Source organism: Electrophorus electricus, chromosome 8 (genome assembly GCF_013358815.1).
Source record: "Electrophorus electricus isolate fEleEle1 chromosome 8, fEleEle1.pri, whole genome shotgun sequence".
NCBI lineage: Eukaryota > Metazoa > Chordata > Actinopteri > Gymnotiformes > Gymnotidae > Electrophorus > Electrophorus electricus.
The window spans coordinates 9791074-9811090 of NC_049542.1; the positions used below are offsets into that span (position 1 = coordinate 9791074).

At 37.9% G+C, this 20017-nt stretch overlaps 1 protein-coding gene across 1 annotated transcript; it reads right to left on the reverse strand.

The window, feature by feature from the left end:
- Positions 1 to 685: 685 nt before the first annotated feature.
- Positions 686 to 16292, reverse strand: sptlc2b (serine palmitoyltransferase, long chain base subunit 2b). The gene is made up of 12 exons (XM_027001141.2): positions 16056 to 16292; positions 12412 to 12606; positions 12117 to 12271; positions 11640 to 11788; positions 11310 to 11434; positions 9990 to 10083; positions 9441 to 9546; positions 8582 to 8801; positions 7480 to 7606; positions 3630 to 3765; positions 3256 to 3385; positions 686 to 2862 (listed from the first exon to the last, which is right to left on the reverse strand). Exons 1-12 carry the CDS (start codon positions 16191 to 16193, stop codon positions 2743 to 2745), a joined length of 1695 nt encoding a protein of 564 aa, XP_026856942.2. The 5' UTR covers positions 16194 to 16292; the 3' UTR covers positions 686 to 2742.
- Between the last annotated feature and the right edge of the window lie 3725 nt (positions 16293 to 20017).

A 20017-nucleotide genomic window follows, 5' to 3' on the forward strand; every position in this document is an offset into this window, starting at 1 on the left:
ACGAAAACCTTCTTCCTTTGATCAGCTTCTGGCCATGTGGTGTTGGTTTAGAGCGGATACGTGCGTTTTAGTCGTCATCCAGCACTGAGCAGACTACACAGTGAGAACAGATTTGATTGTAAGTACTTCGAGTCTCTCAGAGACCCCTAGTCCACGAATTGTCTATCTGTCCTCCCAAGTGCATGTTCAGATTTAACTGCTATAATCAGTTTCCTAACAAATCTAGACAACAAATACTCATGAGATTTCAGATATGTTGCCACCCGTGATACTTGTAAAAAAGCAACTTACACAAGCACCCCCCAACGAGGCACCTCAGTTCTGATGCCATTGTGTAGTAAATGGAATGTAGGCTAAGAATGCATGTCGGGTAATGCATGTTGCATTGCTTCACAGGCATATAGAGAAAGTCTTTGAAATTGACTTTAGAAGGTATATGGTGCAGTAAATGCACTAGATTTATTTTAAGACGTATTTGATTTTCAAATTTGTCAAACGTGAAAGGACATGACCATATGGGTGAATTAAGATAAAAAGATGTCAGTCTTCAGAGCTGAACATGCATAACTGAATATTTGAGTTTGTCACTAGATACTGAAATTAACAATTTGACCATACAAATTTTCACTCTGTAAAAATATTTGCAGTTTTTCTATAAATAGGGAAAAAAACAGGACACACAAAAGCCTGTATAATATTGTTTAATTTAGTTGTGTTTTTGGAGCAGAATGGTCATTTTCACAAATCACATTCAATAAAAATAGCTTCTGCACAAAAGGGCATATAACAAATGAGACATCATCTGAAGATCTGTAACTGAATCACTGAGTGTACAGACAGACAAGCATGGAATGCCCCTTGTATTTTATATCTTCCCTTAAACAGCAGAGTATCATTACAAAGGGTTCAAGTCAAGCTGATACATGTAGTCTCAGTGCCTACGTCATTCACGTCACATAATGGTCATCAGTAGTGGGTGCACTGAGGTGATGCACATCTATTTAGAACTGTCACACAAAAACAAAGCTTCTATTGATGCAGCAGAAGGAATGAACATCAATAATAAATAATCTGTACATCCAATGGACATTCTCAAGCCATCATCATATGCACAGGTGGAGCACATAATTCACACATTGTTGTTCCTCAGCAAGCACTTGAGTGCACACAAGTGAAAGGAGAAAATGGCAACATTCCAAATTCAAGAACCTCTGTATTTAGCAGGAAAATTCTGAATAATGCAAAATCAGAGGCCTTCCAACAACAGTAACTTTGCAATGCTATGTTCACCAACATGTTAAAAGTAATCCAGTGTTAATATCAGAAATACTTATTGGGTGGCCTTTTCTGAGCTGATTAACTGGTTCTGAGGCCTGAAGAATGGGTATAACACAACTTAAGCTTCAAATGAAGACATTTTACAAGAAAAAAAAAAATGTTATATGCCATTAAAACAATGAGTACATCTCCATACCACACTGCAGCCACCAGGGGAAAATACAGTGAGGAATCAGACTTCTGAGTGAGAGGCCTTGGCTAAATGTACAGTCCCTCACACTTACTTGCAACATAATGACAGCATCAACAACATGGAGTAAAGTAAGGCATCCATCAAAACATTCATAAACTGCAGAAAACATCAAATCCACATTGCTGGTTCCAATATACTGAACAGAAACAGTGTAGATCTGTTTCCTACTAAATTAACTGATATACTGAAAATATAATTTAAAAAAGTGAAATGTTTTTGAAACCTTTCTGCCAGAACGGAAAGATTAAATGGACTTTGCCTCCAAAAATAAGTGGTCAGAAATGTGCAGGAACAAGTTTAGTGATGCCACTGCAATCCACCTAGATTATATATGGTGTTAGAACAAAAGCATAAAAAACTCAAGGACACACACACGCGCGCACGCACATAACCCCCCCTTTGCTAAAACTGGCCTTTTCTGAAACTAACTGGCTTAGGTGGCAAGCAATCTCTGGCTCACAACAGAGACTTTAAAATTATTACAAAGTTATTGTTCTTGTAATTTCCCATTTCTTGGCACAAGATAAGGAGCTTATCAGCCATTATTCTGTGCCAGTTAAATCCAATGAATCCACAAAATTTACACCAAAATTGTTTTTTCTTAATTGTTTTTTCTCAGATGCCATGCTGACAATGGGTACAAGTATCAAGATTTTATAATTTTATAATTATACAATATACATTGTGCTAAATTAATGAATTGTTGGCTCTGAATATGAAGTAAAATGAATTGCAATGCCATCTTTATGCTTTTCTAAATATGCAATACCACATTCTTAATCACTTGTTCATGATTTTTCTACTTCACAGTTGTTCCCCAGTATTGTTTTGACACACGCACACACACGCACACTTTGTACTATTGTTTTACAATAAATAACATTATATGGATTATACAAATACATGTGTCTTTGCTGATAAACAAACCCTGGGTTCTTCACTGCTTTAATAGACACTTGGATAAAAGCTGAAGTCAAAGAATGTTTGCTTTCAAGTAAGAATGCATAAGTCTTAAACACAGGACACAGGACAGTTCATAGAGGACATTTATATGCACCCATCATATTAGAACAATCAAACAAATAAATAGGGAATTTATCAATCAGAGAGGACATGCCAATTGGTTGCAGCCAACTAATGGCTTAGAGAGCACAAGCAGGCCGATTTAAACGGTCAGTGCACCTTTGGGCTCAACTGGCAGACTGCCTGGTTTAGTCCTCATAGCTCACCAGATAAGACAGGTGATCAGCCTCCTCATCGTCACTTAGCCTGGTTCGCCGAGAGTATTTCAGCTGCAGTAGATCTCCTACTTCACTGATGGCATTTAACGCCTGGCAGGCAGAAGAAGAGGACACAGAGTTAAGTATTAATGGCTTGATAGCAGGCCATTGGCTTCACTGGCTTACACATAGTAGATAAAGGGATGACTGCAAGGTCAGAACTCAACCAATTAGTCAGAACTGGAAGCAATTTGCTTTATCACTCTTTTCTCCACTCTCTCCTTCTCTCATACCTTAACTGAATTATGTACTCATAAGTGAGGAGATGAAAAAGAGGGAGAAACAAAAAGAAAGAGAATGAATATCTGAAAGATAATGAGAGATCGAGAAAAAATATCTATAAGGCCAAACATCATAACTGAAAAAGTTAACACTTGGATATCTGCATGTAGATGTGCTACAAGCGTAGAAGAGTGTACTGTTAGATCAGGAATGGTGACTCACAGTGTCCAGCATGTCTTTAGTGTGGGCGGCAGACACACAAAAGCGTGCTCTGGACTCTATTATGGGTGTGGCAGGGAATCCAACCACCACTATGCCAATGTTCCTTTTCAACATCTCCCTCCCAAATGCTCTGTGGAAGGGAATTCAAAAGGACAGCACTGAAGTAACTGCATGACATTCTCAACAAGAAGCAAAATCTGGACAGACGAAGAGAAATGGATATGCAATAATCTAGCAGCACTGCAGCAGTCCCATACGCTACAATTCATGCTAATGATAAACGAATTACACTGTATTGGGCATTGGGTGTTAGGCATCATGCAATATGTCCTGTTGGGTTGAGGTTTTCCATTAAAGACAAATCAAAGACACACCCAATTTTTGCAGGCATGTAGAGCATCAGGGGAACCACAGGAGAGTTTTCATTCCCATAGATGATAAAGCCCATTTCGTGTAGTCTCCTGCGGAAGTAGGTTGTGTTCTCAGAAAGCTGACGGAGTCTCTCTTGTCCTAGTCATGAGAAAATTCAGGAGGAAATACAAGATCATTAATTGTGATGCTTCAAATTATTCACAATTTGTATTACTGTACCCTTTATTTAATGTTTATATAATGTGTTTTTATATAATGTATGCACTCTCACTCACACACTTCCTGCCTTCACTTATCTATGAAAGTTCTACACACATGATGCGTTCTCTGCCACATAATGTCTGTTACTTTACACCCACTCATCCCAGTCGATTTGATTCTGTTTGTAATAAAAACCTTTTAAACAAATCAATAACATTAACAGTGGGGATAGCAGTGAGCAAAACTGTAAACATGCCCCTTCAAAGGTTTCCATGACAACTCTGTTGCTCCGTTTTCCGTGAAAAGCAAAAAGCCATTTAATCGTGAGGCCCAAGGAATTTGGGGAAGGGTCTGAGCGTGGCAGAGCAAACCACCAGATCAGCTAAGTGTTGCTGTATTTGCTTTCTCTCACTTGACAGAATGACTGCTAGCAATTATCCCGCCGTAGTCTGAACTTTTCATTCGTTCTGAAACTCAACCTCAACATCAAACAGAAAATGCACTGCGTTTCCCTTAGGAAATTGATTAATTACAGGGCTTCGTGGCACTAAGGTTCATTAACCATGATCTAGTCCAAGAAAAATGTGTTATTTATTTATTATTGTGAATGACGCAGGCTGTGTGGTGTGGAGAAAAGGCAGGGAAGCACTGATCCTTTGGTGGAGTCAGCAAGAGTACAGACAGGCTGCCCTGGGCTGAACCTGCTGAAGACCTGGTCAAAAAAGCAGACTTCTGAAGGACTTACTACTGTAAAGTACAGAGTCGTAAAATAAAAATCGGTATCAGTAATCTCTCACACATCTGAAAGCCAAACAGCTCCTATAGAGAGAGCATTCACAATGTAGCTTCAAGAGAATCAGAGCCTGCATTGGAGGGAGAAAAGGCTTCTGCAGAGGGCTTTCATGCCTCGTAGATCATGGTTCACTTGTTCCTTCTCTCTCTCTCGTGAAACCTTTCCAGATGTGTATATGGGAGAGTGGCTGAGGCTGTGTGCCTTTCCAAATGATGGGCCTGGTCAAACCCCTGCTTTCTTTTCTGATGCTGCTTTGTGCTATTAGCATGTTTGCTGGAGCTTGACTGCTCCATCATTTGCCAAGTCATTTTGTAACTCAAGACCTCTGAAAACAGTAACTACAAATACTTGGTGATTTTTTTTTTATGTAACTGGTCTGTCATGTTCTTCTCATATCACTGACTACATCTATAATGAACACAAATGCCTTGGTTCGATTGCACTACAAAACTTGCTAGAAGTAATTACTATATTATTTTTTTAAAAATTGCATGTGATGGGTGGGTACAAATTAGGTTTGTGGAAAGTGGAGTATTAAAATAAATTAAAATAAGGACTGCTGAACAGCAAAGAAATACAGCCAAAAGGAACATTTTTTATATATATATATATATATATATAAAGAGCCCGTCAGTAAGATCAACATTTCACAGACGCCCTGTTCAAGAGTGAATAAACTCAGCGAGAGTGGTTTTGTTTCATAATATTTGAAGTCAAGGTACATCAAAACTGGTTAGATAAGTGTCTGAACAGTACTAAGGGCAAACTGTTGCATAACAATTAAAAGCAAGTGTACTTTTCCAAGGTTCCATATAAAGACATGACTTGAATGCAGGTCACTGCTTAGATCTGCAGTCTATACTGCCATCGTGTGGCTCATTCTGATGTTATACCAGGAGGCGTCTGGGATGCTACTACCTACAGCTTATGTATGGAACACAAAAGGTGTGCTACTCGCACTCATTCCATACAGCCAATCTAGTCTAACATTTATCTGACAAACCCTGCCTACTAATTCAGCGGTTTTCCTAGGTTCTTACCTAGAGATTTCACTAGGACATTCCAGACTGGTCAACTTGCATGTCAAATGCAAGTATTACTACATGAAATCAAAATGCATACGACACTGGCAAGTCACTAATGGTTACTGAACAGGAATGATACCTTTCAAAATCCAATCATAACTTGTCTCCTTCTTTAAATGTAGCTACTAAATCAAAACAGAATTTTTATACATAGCCAAGAGACAGACGGTTAGGCTACTTTGATTTCCTCAAAGATGTCTGGATCTCTTAGTTTACTGTATAACTGAGAACAGGAATCTGCTTCTGAGCAACACAGTCAAACACTCACACCTCTAAGATGACACTGCTGTGTGAGGTAGCCCTGTAATTAGTAACCTTTTCATCAACAACAGACTTTGTGAAACACAGCTCGTTATATTCTGGCAACTTGTCATTATCTTGCTACATATTGCAATTATGATATGCTATTTATGTATATCGCAATATTATATACATAGTGGTGAACTCCATTTGTCTGCATTACTTTGAGAGAATAATTTAGGTTTGCCAAATTATATAAATAACATCAAATAGCATCTACAGTATCTGGAATGTCTGAGAAATTATTCTCAGAACACAAAATATTTAGTGATTTGTTAAAAGATCTCACTTATTGCAATTATCTGCAGTTTTTGAATTCGAAAGGGCAATCCTACAGTAATGATTAAAAATATATGAGCAACATCACAACCAGATCGACTACATCCTGTATCAGCAAAAATGGAAGGGATTAATTTTATCTACGAAAACATTACCAGGCAGAGACTGTGGGTTCAATCAGCAACTCCTTATAGCCAAAGTCAGGGTCAGATTAAGCAAGATCAAGTGTAGTGCCATGCAGAGGAAGTTCGATCAAGAAGACCAAGATCATGATCACTGCTGACAAGGAAGTCCACATAAAGAGCAACAACGAAGAAATAGAATTAGCCGATAGCTTCGTATTCCTTGGGTCCTGTCATCGACAGCAGAGATTAAGTGTTGATTAGTGCTGGGTTGTGTGGACTAAATATGGAAATGCAAGGATGTCACGGTCACCATCAAGCAAAGGCTGATTATAGCCATCGTGTTCCCAATCACGACATATGGCTGTACGACGTGGACACTGACAAAAGCAGACAGAAGAAAAATCGACAACTTCAAATCCCACTCCTAAGAATCCCATGGACAGCTGGAGTTGCCAATAAAGTTGTTCTGGAACATATCATCCTAGAGGTGTCCCTGGAAGGCAAAATCACCAGACAGAATCTGACCTATTTTGGACACGTGATGAGAGCAAATTAGCTGGAAAAGGAGATGCTACTCAGAATGGTCAGTGGTAGAAGGAAACAGGGAAGACCAAGGACCTGTTGGCTGGATATCATCAAGCAGGACACAGGAATGAACATCAAGCAACTGAAAGAAGCCATGAAGAACAGGGAAGCATGGAGGAGCCTGGCCTATAGAGTATTCAAGAGCTGGACACGACTGAATGGTTGAACAAACAAATTTGGATGCTACAAAAAAAGGACGTTTGATAGTACATTACCTGTTCAAAGGATCAGGACAAATAAAATCTAGCAATGTGGACAGAGCTACTGTGATGTCGCAAAGATGGTCTTTCAGTTCTTTTGCAGAACTGTACATAAAGCCTAAGCCAAGACTAACTCTCTTAAGGGTAACCCACTTCATGCGCTTATCATGTTCAGTTTGTTATCTAAAACATCAAGATACAGGAGGCCTGACTGAAAATCAACTGCATAAGACACCCATCAATCCATGCAGAAAAACAGCAAAATACCACTGGCAGAAATGTACCTAGTGTTGTGCCGTCCTCTCCCATAATGCATTTCATAGAAGTGATTATCTGCTGGGCTACTGGAGGAGACATGGATGTGGCATAGATAGCACTATGAGAGTGTGTGCGCAGGTAGTCAATCAGCTCCTGAAAGGAAAGAAAATGTACATACATGTCCCAGAATGAGCTTAACAGTATATACACGCCCAGACCGCTTTATCAGCCTGCACTTACAAGCTTAACAAGTACACAATTCAGAACATTGCATAACCAGGCAAAATGGTTCAGTGCAACAGTGTTCAGTGCAAAATGTTCAGTGCAACATGCACCTCATAGCTGGTATAATTAAAGGCCATGACTGTTGGTGAAAAGTATTCCTGGTAAAGTTGTCAGGCATATGAAATAAGCATTTGTTTTGTTTCTTCCCTTTGTTTTTGCAAGGATTGCATGAATTTGACATGAAATTTTCATGAGATTGCACTGAGTGAGACCTGGGGCTGCCTGTTATGAAAACAAACATCTACCTCTACGTAGAGTAGAACAAAACTGCTTTGATAGCTAAACACCATCTTAAGCAGAAACCTGCTAGCTCACTCCTCAATTCCAAATAAAGTAACAAAACATGGCATAAAAAGTTTGGAAACAAGCATGGCTTCAAAATGTTCAGTTTTCAGCCTCCAATACTATAAACATTTATGACCACTAGGAAGGACTGCATATGCAAATCTGGAACCAAATTAAACATATTTACATTTACCTGACACTTTTATCCAAAAGAACTTTGACTGAGTACAATTTGAGCAATTGATGGCTGAGGGCCCAACAGTGGCAACTTGGCAGTAGTCAGACTTGAACCAGCAACCTTCCGATTATAAGTCAAGTACCTTAACCACTTAGCTACCATATTTACATACAATTAGTCTTTACAAAAGTACCTTCCACTGAAAATTAAATTGAGAAAGTACATGGACAAGGTGACATTATGATTTGCTACAACAAACAAATGATTACCACAAAAAAAATGGTACAGGTATGGACTGTTATGCATCAAAGCATCCCATATTTACACTAACTTTACTAGTGTCTCTGTTCTGACATTCTCAGTTGGACAGCATAACTTACCTTTTTACCTCCTATATAGCCACCAGAAGCACCAAAGCTTTTTGTGAAAGTGCCCATCATGATGTCAACATCATGTGGATCCACACCAAAGTAGTCCACCACTCCTCTGCCTCTTGGTCCTAATGCTCCAATACTGTGGGCCTCATCCAAGTAAAGGTAGGCTTTATACTTCTTCTTCAGGGCAATGACCTCTGGCAAGCGCACTATAGAGCCTTCCATACTGAATAAATAAAGCAGACACCCATTCACACAGACAGCAATATAGATAAATATTCACTGCATGTGTTGTTTTAACACCAGTTTCACTACAACAAGATTAATTATGAGCTCATTCCATCTGTTCATCATACCCCTAGGCAAACAGTGAAAAAAGATGGCTTTGACTCCAAAGTTGGCTATTTTTGTTTAAGACATTTTCTGGAATTCTAAAAATCAAACTAGGCCACATCACATTGGTGACTGATCAGTTCAAGGGAAAAAAATCACACTGCATAATGCATTTATTCTGGGTATGATCAGTATTGAGGTGGGGTGAATCTATTACACTGTCCATCAACTTCAGTTCATACAACATGGTGGTTGATAGTTATCTGAAATCTAATCTGGTACATTGAGCTGACCATAGACCAGCCAAGTATGATCAATTAAAAATGTTTCTCATATAGCTTATCATCTCACAGAGGGCTCTTAAAAAATCTAATGAATATAAAGGACAAAAAAAAAAAAAGTAGGCAAAATGCCATGTAACCCCTATTTATTTAAGTTACTACAATGGGAGCAGGTAAGTAAGATCAAGCCATGGAAGAATGGCTGTTTTTTTTTTTTTCTGAACCAAACATATAAAAGATGAATGTTGCACCTGTAAATTCCCTCAACCAGAATGACAATCTTCTTCCATGGCCTGTGGGTCCTGGGCTGCCCATGGACTATAGCATCTCGCAGAAGTTTCTCTAGGCTCTGCATGTCTGTGTGAGGGTGAGGGAGAAAGAGGGAGAGAGACAGCCATACAAAGAGCCAGAGAGAGAGACCAGGAGAACATGTGGGGGTTCAGGAACATTTAGAGATTCAGTGATCTTAAATATTAGCAGGCCTAAAACTCCATATTGGCTCATGACCTAAAATACTTACTTAGATTTGTCTCGCTTGTGTCCATGACTACTCAGATAGCCATGAGTCATTAAATCTGTACCTGAGAGTTTCTGTGTGCAACATGTCCTAGAAAGTGTTTCCATTTGTATACTACACTGAAATTTTTAGTACCTCTACATATAGAATATAGTGCAGTTATTCCCTGGAATCTTTAAATCCAATACTCTAGCTGTACAAGCTTATTCTAAAGTTGAGAAGCTGGAAGGTTAAAAACAAGGTACCATGTAGTGTATGGTTACTGCAACTGAGGTGAACTTACTGTTGTGTTTGAACACGCGAATGGTGGAACCAGACAGACGTGCACCCAGCACCAGAGATGCATGGTTTAGCTCATCACTTAGAGTCAGACAGCCCTACAGGGTGCATGCGCCCACACACAAACACACACACGCAACTTATTGCAAATGAACCCAACACATCTATAAAAAAAACAAAACACATACATATAAATTTGTATCATTTACTACTAAATTTAAACCATATGGATAAGATCTTAGAATTGAGAAAGAGAAAGAGTGTTTATTGGCAAGAATAAGGTGTTCTTCATATTAGGAAGATAAAACAATGTTGAGGGGATTTTAAAAGAAAACAACTTGCTTAATATGGAATATGGGGCATGCACAGTATTTTTTTTAACCACAAGCAAATTCTGGGCTGTATCTGATAGCCAGTAACTCACAGGATTAAGCATTATATGCTGTCATTTAATTTTATTATTGATGTCCATCCTTGGGCTTGCTGATATTTTTTCTTAAATATAAAATGTACTAATAAATGTTGTGCTCATGTTTTTTTTGTAGGATGTTCCACTTCAAATGTTAGCAGTTAGTTTTCCCTTACATAAATAAACTGTGTTTATGCATCTGACCTGCACTGAATACGCTATTAGAGTACACAAGAAGGGCATGGGTTGTGCACTGAAACTGCCTCATTTTGAACTGCACATGCTTTCTAGTAGCTGGACACTAAACATCACTATAATGCATATGCAAGATTGTAAGTCGCTTTGGATAAAAGTATCAGCCAAATTCCATAAATGTAAATGTGAGATTTGTTCACATATGACTGAAGGACAAATCATATTCACAAAAACAATGACTCGATTATCATCAGGATAAGCAGGACTGTACCATCAGATTGTACCAGGATTTCCAGAAGAAATGCTTCCCATTGGTGAAAACAAGTTGGAATGTTACACAAACATTCTGGTACATGAACATGTGTATGTGCACAAAGGAATGTGACTTTCCTCCTCTAAAGTACTTTAACAGGAAGCTGGGGTGCCATGAGCCAGTCTCTCTATGTGAGAAGACAATAGAGCACAGACATCCTGCATCAGCCACAGATTATCTAGAATATAGTGTCAGAAAGAGGAGGTTCAGAACGTTCACCTCTACTACTCCCATCCCCTTCAAGTCAATAAAAAAAAACCCAAAAAAAAAAAAACCCACACCACTTGGTCAACCAAATTAACATCTTTCAATTTCCCTTGAAATGAAGTTCAAGATGAACTGAAATAATTCCATGCTTACCCAAAACTCCCTGTAAATTAGGGCAAACAAATAAAAATCTTGCTTACTTTGCCTGCAAGAGATGGAATATTCATGGAGTTGGTAGCAAAACCCATTCCAAATGCCATGGAGGACTCAACACCCAGAAATCTGGCCACCAGCTTTTCGAGCTCCTCATGTTTATCAAGATTACCTTGAAGAGTTCCATGACATTACACATTATTAAAGACATACATCATTCACTCACATCTGAACGCATAAATAACTATTTCATCAATTCACGTGACTTTAGGGACAGTTTCCTGGGTATAAATTTATCTGCATCAGTTATACATATCCCTTACCATCTTGTATCATAAATAGTCTAATTATGTGAACAGATGAGGTGAGTGTATTACCTATCTCATGCCTAGTGCCACTTACTCCCACGCCGTACTTCACTGTGGCCTCTGCAGCTGAGTCCGCACACGGCCCAGTATTCTCGGCAAAGCCCAGGTAGTTATAGGAGCCCATGTTAATGACATTCTTCAAGACTGTTCCAGTGTGTCTATGAAAATAAACTTGTGGCAATTTAACTAAACCACAACAGAGGAATTTGTGAAATTATCCAAAATACCGAGCTGTTGTGAAGTGTACTGAACTATCTGACACACTGTAATTTAACCACCTGCAATAATGTTTACTTATATATAATTTTTAAAACATTTTTAAAAGGTGGAATAGAATTCAATCCCTCTTTCTAAAATGCTAAAAGTTGCTAATAATATACCTTTGCTAACAGCTGCCATATAGCATTACGCAAACAGATAGCACTGCAGAGACAAAGTTTAAAGACTAATTATGTCTTACAGCTCAAGCATCTTTTGGTTACTCACTCAAAGGTCCAGTTATAGTCATGGGTAACGCGCTCCACAACATCCATCTTGGCCCCTGGAACACTGCATATGGGCCTGTTCCAATTATCCCTAATCCTCATATACAGATTCCTTGTGTAAAAGTTCTCAAAGTCCTGGTACAATGGAACAAAGTCCTGGAGACAAAGCACACACAAAATTTCCAGAGCAAATACCATCTAGTTTTTGCTTTGTTTATTACACAGAGAAGTTGTATTTCCACGAGTTACAGTGAAAAATAATTCTAAAGACAACTCAGTCCAGACAGCTCTCTCACCTTCTGCTCATCTCTCTCGCTGGCCACGCGACACTTCTCAATCTTCCAGTGGCGGAGGAAATCCCGCAGGTAGCCAAAGAGAGTGAGGATGCCATAACCCATGTACGTGAGCACAGCCACGAGCAGAGGAGTCTCCTCGAATGACTCCACAAATGGCTTATTGTAGAGTACTGCATTATGCCCCACAATGTGACTCTGCATACACAAAACAGAATACACTACTCTGATACAATATCCTTACACACAGAGACTGGAACCAACTAAGCAATCAAAGACACTATCAGGGATGCAAATTCATTAAAGAGGAAATGCAAAACTAATAAATGCTGTTAAAATAGGTAGAGGGAAAGGAGAAAAACACATCCTGTCCCTCTGATTCTACAAGAGGCTAACTGCTGTTTTTGAATACTTAGGCATGCCTTAACAACCAATCACACTAGCTTAAGCATGGATCACATGAAATATACAATATAAACTGGCAAGATACCAGTTTCCTGGTAGTGATCTGATCTTACATTAGACTGACACCCAGTATAGATACCATTGTAATATTTTTTCATTAAAAACCACCGTGGAGCTGTAGTTTAGCTATTTGGGGGAACTGTTTTGTGTGAGATGCATTATATATGTTATTTTACAGCTGCCATGCATGGTTATGACAGATTAAAAAAAAAATAAAATAAAAAACAAACGTTTAATTTTTGTTAACATTTTTTCATTCCATTGCCTTACAGTCAGTGGTTCTCAGCTTTAATGTACTCATCCTCAGCATGCACGAACACACACACACACACACACACACACACACACACCTCGGATTTACACTATGCAACTGTACCTTCAACTTATTAATAACCTTATAACTGTTCTTGTGCATTTCTACCCACTACACACCAAATGCAAACCAGGCACTAAGTGAGCAGACAGAGAGACTACCAGTACCACAAGTCTCTCTTCACTTGAGCTCGTCTTAAACCAATAGAAATTTAATCTGATGTTTACAAAATGGTTATTCTTTCTAGCCAAATAAATAAATAAACAAATAAATAAAATACATCTATAGACAGTTAACCTGTATGCATGTGTGAGTGAGTACAGTGAAAATGAGATCAAAGCAGGTAATGACCAAGGCAGTAAATTTCATCATGACAAAGGTATTAAATATCATCTCAGTAAGGGAGAGACTGAGTGTTATCTTATTCAAAATAACATTATCATCATCACCACCACACAGTATAACAGAGGTACAGAATACCACTGCTGACTGCCATGCTGTCAACAGGTGTGGCTTAGGATACTGCTAGGAAGTCCAAACCTAGACAGGAGCAACCAAGGGCTAAGGGCCTTGCTCAGGGGCCCAACAGCAGCAACTTGGCAGTGGTGGGGCTCGAACCAGCACCCTCCCAAAGCAAAAGCCAAGCACCCTAACCACCAAGCCACCACTACCCCTCAAAAAATCAAGTCTACCTTAAAATTCAGGAGGCTAAAAGAAAACAGCATTTTTCTTGTTTTCATGCAGTTTGAATACAATTAATTTCTATATTGCTTTAGTAATTTAGAAAAAGGTGAGTACTTTATTAGTTTGGGTATTCTCCATCCTCTCCGGCTCTGGTTCTGTCAGGTTTCTGCTGCTCTTTCTCCTTTCCCTGATCATGAATTTCCTTTACCTCATGGTCAAATTAGAAAGGTCATTATTTTTCTAAAGAACAGATTAATAAACAAAACACTGTTGTTCGCGGATGTGGCAATGAACAGTGCTAAAATGCTATTTTATCTCATTTACATGCTCTCACTAGAAGGTGGTGTTCCCCATAATGGGTTATCAAAATGATAATTGAAATCACACATGTGAGTGCATGGACATTTGCATGTAAACATCAGTTTTTAGTCATTAATGGGGAGAAGACGCTACAGTTAAACTCTATAGTATTGTTTGAATTGTATAAACTCAAAACTAACCTGGCAGTTATCACATGTGCTGCACTGCTGCAAAGCACAGCTGTGATATTTTCAGGCTGGATTTTTTACAGCATCAGATCGGTTTGTTTAAAAATTTCTCACCAATATCCAATCCAGAATTTTTGCTGATATTGGGTTGATTACTCTATATATTGGATCTGTGCCATGTCTTCTAAAACATAGGCAAAAGGATCTGACTGTTTACACTGGACAGGACGACCGTGCCAATGGCTGTGATTAATTGAATACCTTTCAATAAACAAAACACAGGTGAGCCCTGTTTCCAAAACATCATTGCCCTGTACTGTAATCTATTTATCCCTCTAGCCAAATAGTACTAGTGAGACTAAAAGCTTGAGTGATTCATTAAACCATTCTTTCTATTTAGCAAATGCATGTGATCTAAGGCGTACTCCACCTTGAAATATTTCTAGATTGCATCACTGATTGCAACATGTATATGTTTATATGAGCTTACTACTGACATGCATTTCTCTTGCCAACAGTATGCAAAGAGTCAAAGATATTAGTCATAAGCTTTTGAGCACAAACCATCATATAGTTAGATTCAGTAATAGAAAAACTTGGTGAGCAAACACTGGAAGTGGAATTCTTCAATGTGGAAAAATAAATGACATTTTGCAGGTAAAGATGTGCATAAAATAAGCAAATCATAATATTCCAAATTGTATTGTGAGGAATTAGCAGAAAACATTTCTGTGAAGTAGAGCCAAGAGTAAAGGTTGCTTTTAAGTTTGGAAATACCTACTCAGATGCCTCCCATGCCTCTACAGGAATGTGTATTTTCCCAGTTCAACTTGAGTGCACAATTCTCTTATATGGTAAACTGGCATAGTACTCATAATGAAAACCAAGGATTAGTGAAAGATGTAGACTAATTTCACATCCAGCATGTTTCAGAGGTCCACAAAATATAAACAACCTTAAATACATCTGTTGCTTTCTTCCAGGGAGAAGAGAAGATGTGTCACATGGATCACTCCCATGACTCACAGGAGTGTCATAGTGGGAAGAGGTTGCACCAAACAAAGTGTTTCTCAAGTTACGTTACACAGCCCAAACCAGTATTCTCCATGTTATCCAGGGTAGTGTCAATGTAAACAGACACAAGGCCAATCCCACCTTACAGATGTGTGTGAGCATTAAACAGTTCATAACACTAGGCCTCTATTACAATATACCAATTAGAAAAAAAAATGCATAATTTAAGTGTTGAGTCTTATTATTGTTGGTCAAAAGCAATTCATAATACGAGACAGCTTTATAAGAAAATGTATGATTTTCAAAAACAAATCACCTCATAAATGCAAACGGATGGTCTAGCGCCAGCGAAGCAGCCAACTATAGATAATTTAGACGCTCGCAGTCCTCAAAAACACTAAAGACCAAATGACCACAATAGCTAGGTTGAATACATTACATTACTAAGTTATCTAGCTAGTAATTATAAGAACTTATATAACTAATTTTAATTAACAGAACTTACAGAACTTCGCATTGAAAACATACTTCCTACATTTTATTTGGGAAGCATAATTTTACAGACCTGTTAAAAAATGCTGTTAGATTGACGTGATCAACTCATAACAGAAAATAGCATTTCTGGGTAAATGGAAACACACAGCCTTCGTCTAGGGAGCGTTTGACGACAGACTGGGCCTCACCTCCTTCGGTCGATGGCATTTCTGCTGTTGGTGTAAGCAGTGTTTTTTCACGAAGCCGTTCCTTCCCGATTTCTTGCCATTACTGGTGCGAAGACAGGTATCTCCGTTCAAAAGCTTACTCGCAGAGTTTTCTATCATGTTGAATGCCTACGGATGGAGACTGTTCCGTTCACAGGACTCTCCGCTTGTCTCGTGTAATCATAAAGTTGTGAACAACGTCTTCCTATTCGTCGAAATGTGAGCCCACCACCGCCTACGATATACAGAAACGAGATTACAGGAAACACACGCCCCTTGAAAGCAATTATAAACCAATAAGATTATTATACCTCACATAAAGGCGTGGTTTATATTAAATATTAACTAGAAGGATTGAACAAAACATATAGAATGACCTTTCTTAAACTGAGTGCACGGGCGTAAAACTATATAGCGTGGAACCTAAACCCTCCATCATGACGCTCGTAGCCACAAAATACGTTACTTGATTTTAGACCAAATGAGGTATTGCACATATCCGAATTCAGATTAGAACACGCAATTCGATTTACTTGAGAAACAATTTGAGTACAATCTGCACGTAATTTTATCTATCTGTCTATCTATCTATCTATCTATCTATCTATCTGTCTGTCTGTCTATCTATAAATCAATCAACAGCCATGGAATACACTGTAGTAGCCACGTATGGGCTTTCCTCTGCTTGGTTACTGATTTGAAATCAATTTAAAAGGCTTGCTGTGTCATATAGCCAAGACAAAGCCATTCTGGCCATTTTACTTCCCTGAGCCCACTAGATGATGCTGTTGATCTGTCATTTTTAAATAATATACATCAATTAATAAACTACTCAATTAGATAAACAAGATAAAGGACACCACTTACTAGGATCAATTACATGGCTACCAGCCAATAATGTATTTTACAATTGAAACAATGCAATTCTATATGAACGATAACGCATTTATTTCAGTAAATTCCCAAAAGGCGTGTTACGAAGTATGCCCGAAGGCTATGACAAATGCCCCTATACATACACATGCTAATCTTCATATCCATCTTCATGATGGAGTAGATAAATCTGCAAGACCTAATGTGAACAAGGTATAGACAAATATGTTCTGAATTTGTAACACTTAGTGACACAGCCACCCCCCACAAAACGTACACTCAAATTAGTTTTTAGTCATGACACTGCTAGGTCATATATACAATAGGTGGGCATTGCTGTGCAAAGAAATGACTTAATAGTGACAGCAAGTAAGCTATAGATATAGCCTACTTTTTTTTCCCCAAAAAAAATACAATCAAAAAGATTGAAATCTAAAATTAGGATGGCCTAATTTAAATATAGATAACTGGCCCTGTTATCACTGTTTTGTTGTATTTTAGTATACTTTAAATCTGTACATAAGTATTTTCACAATTATTTAAATTATCATAGATTTTTCATGTAATGGGAATATATATTGAAATGGATTTTAAGTTTTCCCAGGAAGGATATTTGGAATATAATTCTCTTACTATAAACACAGATTACAGTATATTATAATAATCTGTTTCTGATAAAGGCCAGTTATTATGACACACAGAAAGACAAATGAAGTAATAAGCATAACATACCAACAAGCCTAACATATTATTATACTGACATCAAGACATTGCAAAGGAAAATTCAAAGCCATACCATTCCACTTATTTTCTAAATCAATATATGAATAATTCATCTGTGTTCCAGCTGTTTTAAAAATCCATTCCAAGAAGAGGAGTTGATTTTCAGATGAGATTGAAAAAAGTCATAAGCAAATCCTAAACATCATTCTTTAAGGGGCATTTCCTAAAATGTGTTAATATATGGAACACTTTCTATATGACACAATGGATGAGAAAGCTTTGATAATTTATGAGAACAAACATATACAGTAACAGGTGCTAAAAGTCATGCTCATTCCACTGCAGTCAAGAAAATAATGGCTGTCTCTTCTTTGGCACAGATTCAAACTTTTTTCAGCTGTTGTCAAATCTGCACAACTGACTTTTAAAAGCAACTGACATACAAATTCACAAGCTATATGAACAGTGTTTGCTTACTGCAGAACAAAAGCACTTTGCTCAACAGTCAGAAACAAATGGATGTGAAAGAATGGCACTCCGGGTCTTTCATATTGCTAGTGTTTTCCACTGGACCACAGATAAGACCACTTTCACTTTATCTTCTTGCCGAAATTTGAATTCTTTTGCAGTTAACACAAACTCACAAGGGAGCCAATTTCCTTAAGATGTCATGAATTAAAAAAAAAAAACCTCACTTATCTTCCACCATGCACTTTATGAATGTGAATAGCCAATCAGTAAAGACTTATCTATCTGTCCAAAAAGTACACTATACTACATTATAAATACTTTCACAGGCTCAACAATTGTTGAATCAAAGCACCAGTCAATAAAAGAAAGAAAGCCTGGTGTCTTATTACTAGGAGGACAAACACTTTCATATACTACACTTTAACTTCATATACTACACATATACTACACATAATTTCTGTATGTTGTAGGGTAAAACAAGGGACAGCTACTACACTGGAGGTTGAAAATCATAGTTGTCAACCTGTTTTTTATATCAAGGCCACTTTTCATAATTAGGATATTTTAATAGCATGCCCAGTTATTCAACAAACAAAGAAATGGCTTTACATGCAAGGCACTACAAATAAGAAGAAAAAACAACAAATAAAACTCCACAGGGACAGGATTATAGGTATTTTTCCCCAGGCCTGCTGGTAGTCAGGACTCATTGCTATCCAATCAAAGTGAGTTTTCTCCCATTCTTAAAAATCATTGTATATTTTTAGACATGTACTTTGGCTCTTTATACTTGCTGTAGGTCCCAGTTTGAGCATGTTTGGTCTAAAATTCCTTAATAATCTTCCAATTTCATGTCCTGTAACTCCTCCAATCCTGGAGGCAGCAAAACAGTTCTACATTATGGATCCTCCTCAATGTTTCACTATAGTCTCCATTCTATCATTTATCAAGATAACACTGCGTGGCACTGCCAAAAAGCTCAATTTTGCTTTCATCTATTCATGTTTTATCTAAACCCAGAATTGTGTTTTGTCTACACAAGTATTGGCAAAACATCTGCCTTAAATATGCCTTTCTTGAAGGCAGAGAATCACTCATTGGCATTCTCCTATTCTGCTCAGTATGCAGCATTTGGTACAGGTTGAGACCTTTAATCCAGATGTTTTCCAGAATAAAGTTCTTTGGACATTGTAAGTGTTTGAAAGGTCTCCATCAGTAGGGTTACAGCAAACGTCTTGATAACATGACGTCTTTGGGGATAAGCTTGTACTGTGCATTAAAAGCCTTTCTGTTTACTCATACAGCTGTCTTGAATTTGCCATTGTGAAAAAGTCTTAAAACTGGTCTTTTTAAGCATCAAAGCTAACATTCCAAGGCTAATTAAAGTCATGTGAGCATTGACAATATAGGGACAGGTGACTATAATTTGTAATTAACCACAGGATAGTCTGATTTCATCCTGTTTCAATATCTTTTTTTTTTTTTTTTACATTTTCCGTTTTCACCTTTTCTCTGAAACACTTTTCAGGAGACATTTTACACTTAAAATTTAAGGATACAGGTGTTGACTACAATTGTATATGAAAAGGACAAAAAAAACATTTAGTAACAGTGATAAAATGATCACTGTATGTGTATGATACACATACGACAGAATTCTGTTTAATGCAGTTTCCCCATACCAAAATTCTGATTTGCATAAATCTGAACTTAGAGCTCCACAGTTCAGTCACAGGGAGACAATAGACTGACTTTCTGCAGGTCTTGCTGATGAAAAAATAAGCAGAAGTACAAAAGGTGCTACCCACCAGACAACCAATAGGTTTCAGGACTTATTATTGCATATATTGTCCCTCGTTAGTTCCCGAAACAGAATT

Coding starts and splice junctions, on each gene's coding strand:
- sptlc2b (XM_027001141.2), bottom strand. CDS start 16,193: ATGATAGAAAACTCTGCGAGTAAGCTTTTGAACGGAGATACCTGTCTT. Junction 10,084..11,309: donor TTCCATCTCTTGCAGGCAAA/GTAAGCAAGATT, acceptor TGCACCCTGTAG/GGCTGTCTGACTCTAAGTGA. Junction 3,766..7,479: donor AGAGGACGGCACAACACTAG/GTACATTTCTGC, acceptor TCTCATGACTAG/GACAAGAGAGACTCCGTCAG.